The following is an 11159-nucleotide window of genomic DNA, read 5'->3' as shown; positions in this document are numbered from 1 at the left end:
GAAGGACCAAAAATGACATAATTGGAAATAAATCAATTTAAGAATGAATACTGGAAATGTATTAAATCAAATGGTGAATAAAAATATATGTGTAAATTGATACTTTGCAGCGGATGTCTTCAACATGGGGATGTGATGTCAACTGGAGGCTCTGCTCTGTCTGAAGCTGTCACTCAAGTTAGACTTTAATCTGAGCTTTAACACAATCTGATCACCACCTTGCACTGCCACCTTAACGTGGTGGAGGGGTTTGATCCTGGGAGCCATATTGTCAGGGGCTTAATGCCTCTGCTAGGGTCACCCATGGCAAACAGGTCCTGGGGGACGGGTCACACTAAGAGCGGTTCAGAAGCCTTTCATGACACAATCAAGGCCAGCTATGTTGGTGTTACCGGGGCCCCACTCTGGAGCCAGGCCTGGGGTGGGTGCTCAACAACAAGCTTCTGGTGGGCGAGCCCCGTGGGGAAGTAAGGGATGCCATTAGGCTGAAGAAGGAGTCCTATCTAGCCTTGTTGGCTCGTGGGACTCCTGAGGCATCTGATGAGTACCGGCAGGGCAAGTGTGCCGCGGTTTGTGCAGTTGCAGAGGAAAAACTCAGGATTTGGAGGAGTTCGGGGAGGCCAAAGAGATTCTGGCAAATTGTCTGACATGAGAGGGAAGCAGTGCTTCACCAACACCGTTTACAGTGCAGGTGGAGAGCTGCTGACCTTGACTGGGGATGTTGTCGGGTGGTGGAAGGAATACTTTGAGGATCTCCTCAATCCCACTGTCACATCTTCTGAGGAGGAAGCAGAGACTGGGGACCCGGAGGCGGACTTATCCATCACACTGTCTGAAGTCACCAAGGTGGTTGGCAAGACTCCGGGGGTGGATGAGATCCATCCTGAGTACCTTAAGTCTCTAGATGTTGTGGGGCTGTCTTTGCTGACGAGTCTCTGCAACATTGCAGTAATAGTACCGCTGGATTGGCAGACGGGGGTGGTGGTCCCTCTGTTTAAGAAGGGGGACTGGAGGGTGTGTTCCAATTACAGGGAAATCACACTCCTCAGCCTTCCTGGTAAGGTTTATTCCAGGGTACTGGAGAGGAGAATCCGACCAGTAGTCGAACCTCGGATCCAGGAGGAGAAGTGTATTCTCCATCAGATGCTCAAGGGTTCATGGGAGTTTCCCCAACCAGTCCACATGTGTTTTGTGGATCTGGAGAAGTGTGTCCATGCTCCCTTTGGGGGGGTGCTTTGGGAGTATGGAGTTGGCTAGTGGCTGTCCGGTCCCTGTATGACCGGAATCAGAGCTGTTCCCAGTGCATGTTGGACTCCATCAGGGCTGCCCTTTGTCACCGGTTCTGTTTATTGTTTTTATGGACAGAATTTCTAGGTGCAGCCAGGGGCTAGGGGGGGTCCAGTTTGGGGACTACAGGATAATTTCTCTGCTGTTGCAGTTGATGTTGTCCTGATGGCTTCATCGAGCCAGGACCTGCAGCAGGCACTGGGGCGGTTTGCAGCCGAGTGTGAAGCGGCTGGGATGAGAATCAGCTCCTCCAAATCTGAGGCCTTGGTTTTCGACCGGAAAAAGGTGGCTTGTCCTCTCCGGGTGAGTGGAGAGTCTCTGCCTGAAATGGAGGAGTTCAAGTATCTCGGGGTTTTATTCACGAGTGAGGGAAGGATGGGGTGTGAGTGTCTGCAGTAATGCGGTCGCTATATCGGACGGTTGTGGTAAAGAAGAAGCTATGTCGAAAGGCAAAGCTCTCGAATTACTGGTCAATCTATGTGCCCTCACCTATGGTCATGAGCTTTGGGTAATGACCGAAAGGACAAGATCGTGGATAGAAGCGGCTGAAATTAGTTTTCTCCGCAGGGTGGTATTTTTAAATTTTTTTTGAGTTTTCAGACAGTCTTAAAAATGTTTTGGCTGTTTGTGCTAATGTGGCATTGTGTGACCATGGTAAGTGCTGAATATTCCTCCAAATATAAGAAAAATCATTTACACATTAATGCGTCATCTTTTTAATCTGGGGCTTAAAAAGCTAAAACATAGTTGTTTTTACATTTCTGTATTAATTTCTTCATGTATTTACTTTTAAATGTATTTATTTTTGCAGTTATTTATTTATACATTTATTTTTTATGAATTATTTTCATTTTTTATCAACATTTATTTACACTTGACTGTGATTGGCAGAACATTGGGCTCCTCCTTCCTCCTGTTTGTAGACAGCTGCTTCTATTATCACTGCTACTACTACTACCACTACTACTACTACTTCAACCACTATTACTATTACTACTACTATTACTAGTAGTAGTATACTACTACTGCTCCTACTAGTACTACTATGATTACTACTACTACTATCACTACTACTGCTATTACTATTACGGCTGCTAGTACTGGTTGAATTCTTGTTTTGGCATTTCTCTGACTCCATTTGACCATAATTTAAATAAAACATACAAAAATGATGTTTGTAATTTTTATTTTCCTTAAGTCGCAATTAAAAATGGTATAACTTAAATGAAAAAAAAACCCCAAAACATTGTAGCAAACCCCTCTTCATTTTCACCAAAAAATATGCAGCAAAATCAATTTGTGAAAACAACTCAACATTTTCCTTTTAAGGGCATTTTAAAGCAATCATTCATTCACATCTTGGTGAAAGCACTTAACGCTGTAAGAGCCTATGGCAGAGTCACAATAAAAGCTGTAAAAATATCTCTAATAACTCTGATAAAAAGAAATACAAAAGACTGGACATTTCTACAGTAAAGTCCAGTACTGATCCAAATGTACAGCTCATGTAAATGTTTAAAACACAGTAGTTTTAATTTGTTTTTGGACATTTGGTCACTTTTTTTTCCTTCTATTGACATAAATTAGTAAATCCATAAGCACTGACTGTAGGTTCAAATTCGGCTCTTGCCAGTTCATGTGGGAGTGGTGTCCTTGAGCACGACACCTTGTGGGCCTTGCAGTTTTGTATGCAAACCCCACATTACAATATATTACTGATTTGAAATAGCTTTGGATATTTTTGAAATTATACAATTATAATAATTATTCATCATTTTTTACATGTGTGCATACTTCGGAAAAATGGAGGTTATGCACTGACATAATTTTATTTAAAAATGCCCCTAAACATTCCAAGTCAGTGGCAGAGAGGACGAAATATGGGCAGCTTCACAGACAACATCTCTGCTTTGTTGTGGCCTATGTTTTGTCCATGGAGCTATTTTTTGCTCAAATTATCTTTACTCATATTTTATTCATTTAATTTAATAGAGGTCTGGTCGTAGTAACATCATTGCCTGCTGAGCCATTCATATCTGCAACAAAAGGGTAAAGTAAAAACATTATTTTGATAACTTTTAAATGACGTTAGATTAACACATGAGCAGTGTGTGACCATTGTTTATGATGAGACTTTGGAGAAAAATATGGAGTGGGCTGAAATGTTAAAAACCACAAAATGATTAAAACATAGATTTGTTTAGCCTTGAAATTTGAATTTATCAGTCTGTGGGAAAAAAATTCTATGTATAGTCCAGTGCTTCTCAATTATTTTCTATCATGCCCCCCCTATAAAGAAGGAAAAGCGAAGCATGCCAGTGGAAAAGAGGCTGTGGTCTTGTCTCTGAATGAGAAACACTGCAGTCTGTATGGCCCTGATTTATAAAACTTACTTATGGCAGAGTCCTGGGAGTGTTTTAGGTTCTCAGCACTTCCAGAGGTATCAGAACCATTGGATGAACTCTTGTCTGAACCTGCAGAAACAAAGAATCAAATGACACATGAGTCACGTGACATCACAACATTCAAACTGATACTTTGATACCATGCTAATTGCTAAGGAGCCTCTTTTAGCAAAACAGTGAGTGTTCTCTTACTTTTACCATGGCCACACTTTGACCAGTATGGGCATGCTGTACCTCTTTTAAAAGCTCTGAACTTGAGCTAGTTTATTGAACTACTATCAATTACAATAATTCACAATGCATCCACAAGTAAAGAGCCAGCATCACGTAGGCACATTAGCCTGCTACTATGTAAAGCATGTGTAAAGCAGAAGCACTGCGCTGATTTGCTTTGAGAACTACAAAAAGAATCCTAAATAGTCTCAAAGTTTATGTGACAATCACGTCTGATTAAAGCTGCACTTAATATGCTCCACAGTTAATGTACCTCTTTATTTTCACCTCCTCAGTGCTCAGCTCAGTCTGTGAGTATTAAGTAAGACGCAGCAGTTACAGTGGTATCCCTGCTCTTTGACAAGTACGAAAGGTGAATGTTTTCTCTTTCAGCACAAATTGAAAAAAGTATATATATATATATATATATATATATATTACACTATATTATACACTATAGCTTCAAAAACTAGATTAAACACAAAGGAGTGATCAAAATCTAAGGACTGAGTGTGGCCCTGCCTTACTGGACGCTGCCTCCACTATTCTCTCTAAAAATTACAGTGTAACAGTGACTTACCAAGAGCAGAGTCGCCAGAGTTAGTTGGGGCTTTGGCAATTTGGGAACCAGTAGAACACAATGAATACTCCAACTTGGGAGGAGGTGATTGGACTGCAGAAAGAAACACGGATTATTCCTATGTGTCAAATGCCCTCCCATCCTCCAGACAGGAGCAGACAGGAGCAGAGCCAGAAGAGCTTTAGTGAAATACAGTGAAATAAATCAGGATTAAATATGGATTTGACTCACTGCTCTGGCGTCTCTTGACAAGGATCACAGTGATGCACAATGCAACGACGACCAGAAGTCCAATCACCCCTCCGACCACTCCTCCTACTGGGAAGCCTCCCTCGTTATTAACCTTACCGTCTGCAGAACACAGGCAGGTTAGACATAATCTCAGATGGAAAAGGGGTCCATATAACTCTATTAAGATTCATTGTTTTTGAAAGAAATCTCCAAATTTATGGAGACTTATCCAGAAATGTTGAACCCAGACTGTATAAAAAAAGTGGACTAAGTGAGTGTGACGTCACCCACTGCGGTCAGCATCAGTCAAATGAAGGTAATCGAGACTAGCAGTTGTAGGGGCCAAATTGGAGCCAAATTCCACATTTGGAATTCCGACCTCGAGAATTATAGCATGCAATCTGGAGAGAGGGTAATGCTCCTTCCTATCCGCACTGATGATTTAACATTTGGTGAACGCTTAGATGAACATCTGGGGTGAGGGAAGTCTGGGAGTCCCTGCTTAGACTACTGCCCCCACAACAGGCCCCGGATAAGCGGAAGAACATGGATGGATGGATGAACACTGAGCAATGCTCTTAATAGAGCCTGTTGCTAACCCTAGAGGGAGCAACCTCTAGAGCAGGGGTGTCAAACACATTTTCACCAAGGGCCACATCGGCAAAATAGCTGTCCTCAAAGGGCCAGATGTAAAATAGATGTAAATACATTTTTTAACTTGTTAATTAACTGTTTCTGTATTTATTACTAATTCAAGTTTCATATATTGCATATTAATTTGCATAGATGTAAGAATATGGCTGTGTAGCGGCATATCTCTTGATAAAATGAAATGTTAAGACCATCATACCTTTTTAAGTTATCATGTCGAGGGCCACATAAAATGTTGTGGAGGGCCACATTTGGCCCCCAGGCCTTGAGTTTGACACATGTGCTCTAGAGGGAGCAACCTCTAGAGGGAGCAACCTCTAGAGGGAGCAAGACCCCACGGGTCTGTTATTAACATTAAGGTCTAGATTTACAGACAAAATAGAGAAAAATAACCCCAGGATCATTTAAAACGAACATTTTCATAACAAAATGATGAGTCTGACAGCAGCAGTTACAGAGAGAGAGTCGATGGAGCCAGCAGCATGCCCTGCTCACACCGGGAACGTGGCGGCTAGCAGGTTAGCTATGTCCATTTATATATGTCATGTCATTTATATATGTTGTCCTCCTCTTACCCCAGTACTTCTTGATGTCTACATTGGTGGCTGCATGGATGACGTGGCAGGTGTATTGTCCCTGGTCGGTGCTCAGAATCTCGATGGAGTCTCGTAGTTGGTACGTGTCGTCCTCATTGGGCCTTATCCCGGTTGTCATGATGCCGTCGTCCTCCCCAAGTATCATGCCATCTCGGAGCAGCCTCAGGATGATGTCAGGAGGGTAGAAGCCCGTAGCCATGCAGTTCAAACGCAATGTGGTCTTTTGACGCCCAGGGGTCGCGAATATGTGCACATCTGGACGTTCTAAAGAGAGATAAAACATGTCACATCTGGAGTAGTAGTAACGGTAGTAGTAGTAGTACTAATAGCAGCAGTAGTAGTGCTTACTGGCATGCTTGAGCTGCTGTTTGCTGTAGTCCATGAACTTGCCGAGCCAGTCCAGACACTCCTTCTCCAGGTATCCTTTGGTGTATTCCTTCAGCACATGCACCTCGTCCCACTTCCTCTTAGTCGGCTCTGCTGCTGTTGCCGCCGCCACCCAAACGGAGTGTGCATCATCAAAGTAGAGGAAGTTGTCGCCGTTGTAACTGTACTGGTCAATCCCACGCTGAAACTGCAGTTTCCCATTGGAGAGGAGGTCTGCTTCACAGCCATGCATCCACTGAAGGACATGGACATCTGAGGAGATAGAACTAGAACTGAACCAGGACTGGATTAGGACTGAACAAAGACTGAACCAAGACTGAACCCGGACTGGACCAGGACTGAACAAAGATTGAGCCAGGACTAAACCAGGGCTAAACCAGGACTTGTCCAGGCCTGGACCAGGGATTACATTAACCAGGAATTCTCCCTGCATATTTAGGCTGAGTTCAGCTCCCAAACAGAAAACATGTGATGCTACAGGAAGTGCTCCACACACCTTCATTAGAATAAATTGGATAATTTAAGCGCTGGAAATTACAATCTCTGGCCTACTTAACTAAAGGTCATGACATCACAAGGTGGAACAGAGCGTTTTGAGCTTTGGAGATGTAGACAGACTAAAACATTATAACAAGGTAAAAACATTATAACATGGCTTAAAGATCACAAGAGTACATTTTGTGTTATATAAGTCTTTTAAAAAGCCCCAGACGCACTGTGTGTAAACCACCTGCAGGAAAATACATTCATAGATAGAAACAGCTCAGATTGTTTAGACATAATGGTGGATTTGAATTATGTCTAGCGAAACCTCTGGTTAGGAGCATAGACTGTACAAAGAAGTAGATTAAGAGTGTGACATCACCACAGGGTTCAGCTTCAGCCAAATGAAGCCATATGAAGGTTTTCAATTTCGACTGCAAGTATCACAGCAACCAAAGAGCCAATCAGGAGTGAGGCTGTTCAAGGTAGTGCCTCTTCCTGTCCGTACTGCAGGAGCTTAGCAACGCTGTCAGTTAAACCTGTTGCTAAGACTAACAGGAGCAACCTCGGGAAAGAAAGCACCTGATTTTTCTGTTATCAATGTTCACATCTTGATTTAGGGATAAAATAGCCAAATAATAATACCAGGATCATTTAGAATGGGTTAATACGAACATTTAAGACCAAAATGACGAGTCTGACAGCAGCAGTTACAAAGAGAGGGGACACAGTTTTGGAACATGTCAGCTAACAGATTAGCTATGTCCATTTATATATCCAGTCTATGGTCAGGACTCACCATTGTCGGTCTGGTTCATGCGTTCCTTCAGGATGTCCAGGTTGACTTTGAACCATTGCTGCTTGCTCTTTCTGGACTGGGTTCCTTTCTCCCAGTAGTCCTGACCCAGCCTTTCCCTCATCCATTCCTGTTTGGGGACTTTCTGCTGCTGCTCCGAGTCGAAATAATCAATCATCTTTGTGTCCAGGAGCCCCATGGCTGTGAACTCATGAATCCCGGGGTTTGGCACCTTTCTGGACAATGCAGTGTAGATGTAGGTGAGAGCGTGACGTTCTGTGGAGATACAGAAACACAAGGGATATTTCAATTACAGATGCACCAATCCAGCTCTTTCAGTTCGGGTACCGATACTACAGCTTTAAGTATCTGCCAATACCCAATATCAGCTGATACCATGGGACTGAAAACTGTATTTATGTCCTTTGTGTAAAAATGCACAACTGATCACAGATCATTCGAATTAAAAGGATCCAATAAAACTGAAGGAGGTGGAGACTTAAAATGTTGTCTTTGATATACACAAAATGTCGTCACCTGAAAACCATCTGAAACATGCCCCCTGACCGGTCTGAACAGTTCACAGGTGGTTTCCTGGTTAAAAACAGACTCACGCTTCAAATTATTTAGATTGTGCTGTAGTTTCAAAACTATTTTAAATATACTAAATCAACTTTGGACAGAAGCTACTGCACTTCAAGCACTGTCAGTGTCTGACATTATGTCTTTTGAATGTACACTTGCGCACACTAATACAGCTACCACAAAATAATATTGTACTTAGCAGTACTACTGCTACTGTGAAATTCTTTAACAACATAACTATACACTAAAATCATGTTTGATAATGTTGTCTTCAGATGTAATCTTTGACCTGTTTATAGCAGTTTATCATCAGCCTGATACAAAGTCCACTGATCCAGATTATAATGTATTTTATAATGTATTTTATTACTGTCCATGTTGTGTAAGGCACTCCTCAGTTTAACAACAATCACTATTCAACGCCTCCTTCCGTGTCTGTGCTTCTGTTTTTTTTAAAGAAACCTCCAAAAGTCAAATCTACAGATGTTTTTTCCCCTGATCATTTCTCCATTACACCACCACATCTGGGAGGGCATCTGACACACAGAGATAGAGCCAGGATAAAGGGAGTGCATCTGTTTATTATAATTCAGTGTAAAACCACGCACCAGTAGGGTCATTATAACATTAAAAATGTGACCGTAATAATAAATAGTTTATAAACCTGTGAGTGCCTTTTGAGAATTGACTTAAACGTTTTGGACAAAGAGGCAACTACGGCAATACGGGAATTCTGTCCAAAATGCGGCTCCAAAAACTCCACCAAACTCTGTGAACATTGTTTTAATAGGAACTGAAATGATATGAACACATGCACACCGTATTAACACGTTAAAGAGGCAGATTTCGGCTGATTTTCGACGACAAATCAGTAAAAAAAATAAGTGCGTCACATTATTTTTACTTTCAGTTTCGTTTTGTCCCGTGCGTAAACGCAGACAAAACAGTGAACTTACCGGAGAAAACCGTCACAAACGTCCCCCACAGGACACACAAAAGCAGGGCCCTCATGGCGAAGGGGGCTCGGGGTCCGGGGCTTCCTCCAGGCCGACTTTGTCCTGTGTTAGCCCGGGTTTGGGGCAGTTTCTCCCGGCTATGTCTCGGTGAGATGTCGTCGTCTCCGTCCCCAGTGAGGAAATGGCGAGGCGCGCTCCCGCACCTCTCCTAAGCGCGCGGTAGTGGGGCGTGGAGACAACTGTGTCCTCTTTCTACTAAAACTAATTATGTCTGTGTTACGACAACCTGGTTTAGTCCTGGTTCAGTCCTGGTTTAGTCCTGATTTAGACCCGGTTTAGACCAGTTTTAATCCTGGTTCAGTCCTGGTTTAGACCTGGTTTAGACCTATTTTAGTCCTGGTTTAGACCTATTTTAGTCCTGGTTTAGACCTGGTTTAGTCCTGGTTTAGACCCGGTTTAGACTTGTTTTAGTCCTGGTTTAGACCTGGTTTAGTTCTGGTTTAGTCCTGGTTTAGACCTGGTTTAGTCCTGGTTTAGTACACAGAGGGTTCAGTGCAGGTTCAAATCTTTATTGACATTTTACAAACACAGACCTCTGTATAATAACTTACATATTTACATACCACAGCCCGGCTCACAAACACAATTGTATTAATTACATTTAACTTTTTACTCTTTCAGATCACACAGATGTTTACCAAATGTCCCGTTCAATTCCTGCACCCTTAAGCAGTGTCTTACTGCACCCTGATGATAATGAGGAAGTTGCTGTTTAACAGACTACAGGTGTGTGGACCTGGTTTATGGTTAATATCTCTGTAATCACCGGGCCTATCCACATGAAACAAAAACTGACACAAAGCCCAACATCTCTGTCAGTATAAATAAACAAAAGTCAAATGATTTTTTTCACAATAGCTTCAGAAAGTGCTGCCATTATTCAACCCCAAAAACGTGATTGTTGTCAGCTGAAAGGACTTTAAACTTTTAATATGACAAGTTTGTGGAGCCAATCCTAAACAAATAATGAGAAGGTTCAACATTTGTGGATCATAATTTTGGAGATTTGTTTTTAAAGCAGTGAATCTCTCATAGTTATATAAGCCCCACCCTCCATCATCACATTCTGGAATAGACTTGTGTCTAACCAGGTTCATGCTTCCTGTTTCACTGCATTAAACTCGCTGCGGTTGCTATAGCCAGTTTACTTTATCACAGATTTGACGTATTTTAAAGGTGCAATATGTAACTTTCCTGGTCAGGGTCCATAACCATGAAGAACTGACATTTTTCTTGCATTTATTCAATTACAGATGCATTTTTATTGCTGAAAAATAAAAATAAAAATAATAAAAATACCTTGAAAACCATGCATTCTTAGTGTGAGGACTCACCTCTCCACAGATATGACCTGTGATTTGGCCTTGTTTCCATGGGGATAGACACCTTTATTGCCAGCTGTGGAACATTCCAGGGAAAGCAATAACATCTCTGTGGATACAAGCAGGCGATGGACAGAAAAGTTACATAACACACTTTTAAATAAAGTACAAATTTTGCACATTGCCTGGTTTAGTCTGGTTTTACTCCTGGTTTAGTCCTGTTTGTAACCTCTCACAGTCCTATTATAACTCTAAACAGGACTATATAAGGACTAAACCAGTACTAAACCAAGATTAAACCAGGAGTAGATCAGAACTAAACCAGGACTAAATTCTGTCATTTTCAAATTCAATAAAAATCACATAGCTCTGGACTGAAAAAAAGATCAACCAATCAGGAAATAGATCGGCTGTTACTAGGCAGAACTGGACTCTGCAGTTTGAGCTTTCTTCAAAACAGAGCTGTAAAAAAAAAAAAATCCCACCACTGGGACAAATCCAGTTTGAGCCAGGTCTAAACCAGGTCTAAACAAAGATTTTACCAGGATTAACTCTGGACTGAAAAAAAAAAAAAAAAAAACAACCAATCAGACAAAAGATGGGCTGT

The 11159-nt window shown here is 41.9% G+C and overlaps 1 protein-coding gene across 1 annotated transcript; it reads right to left on the bottom strand.

Moving 5' to 3' along the window:
- Window positions 1–2456: 2456 nt before the first annotated feature.
- Window positions 2457–9386, bottom strand: LOC117378760 (patr class I histocompatibility antigen, alpha chain G-like). The gene is made up of 8 exons (XM_033975428.2): window positions 9171–9386; window positions 7633–7905; window positions 6312–6602; window positions 5943–6227; window positions 4717–4836; window positions 4486–4578; window positions 3681–3761; window positions 2457–3323 (listed from the first exon to the last, which is right to left on the bottom strand). Exons 1-8 carry the CDS (start codon window positions 9223–9225, stop codon window positions 3268–3270), a joined length of 1254 nt encoding a protein of 417 aa, XP_033831319.1. The 5' UTR covers window positions 9226–9386; the 3' UTR covers window positions 2457–3267.
- Between the last annotated feature and the right edge of the window lie 1773 nt (window positions 9387–11159).

Source organism: Periophthalmus magnuspinnatus, chromosome 11, assembly GCF_009829125.3.
Source record: "Periophthalmus magnuspinnatus isolate fPerMag1 chromosome 11, fPerMag1.2.pri, whole genome shotgun sequence".
NCBI lineage: Eukaryota > Metazoa > Chordata > Actinopteri > Gobiiformes > Gobiidae > Periophthalmus > Periophthalmus magnuspinnatus.
The sequence above is the reverse complement of the archived record's forward strand: the minus strand, read 5'-3'. Positions and strand labels throughout refer to the sequence as shown.

What these genes read in the sequence shown, in the direction of transcription:
- LOC117378760 (XM_033975428.2), bottom strand. Translation starts at nt 9,225, where the DNA reads ATGAGGGCCCTGCTTTTGTGTGTCCTGTGGGGGACGTTTGTGACGGTT. An exon ending in GTTTGTGACGGTTTTCTCCG is followed by an intron (nt 7,906 to 9,170) that starts GTAAGTTCACTG and finishes GTATCTCCACAG; the next exon opens with AACGTCACGCTCTCACCTAC. An exon ending in CTCCCAGGACTCTGCCATAA is followed by an intron (nt 3,324 to 3,680) that starts GTAAGTTTTATA and finishes CTTTTGTTGCAG; the next exon opens with ATATGAATGGCTCAGCAGGC.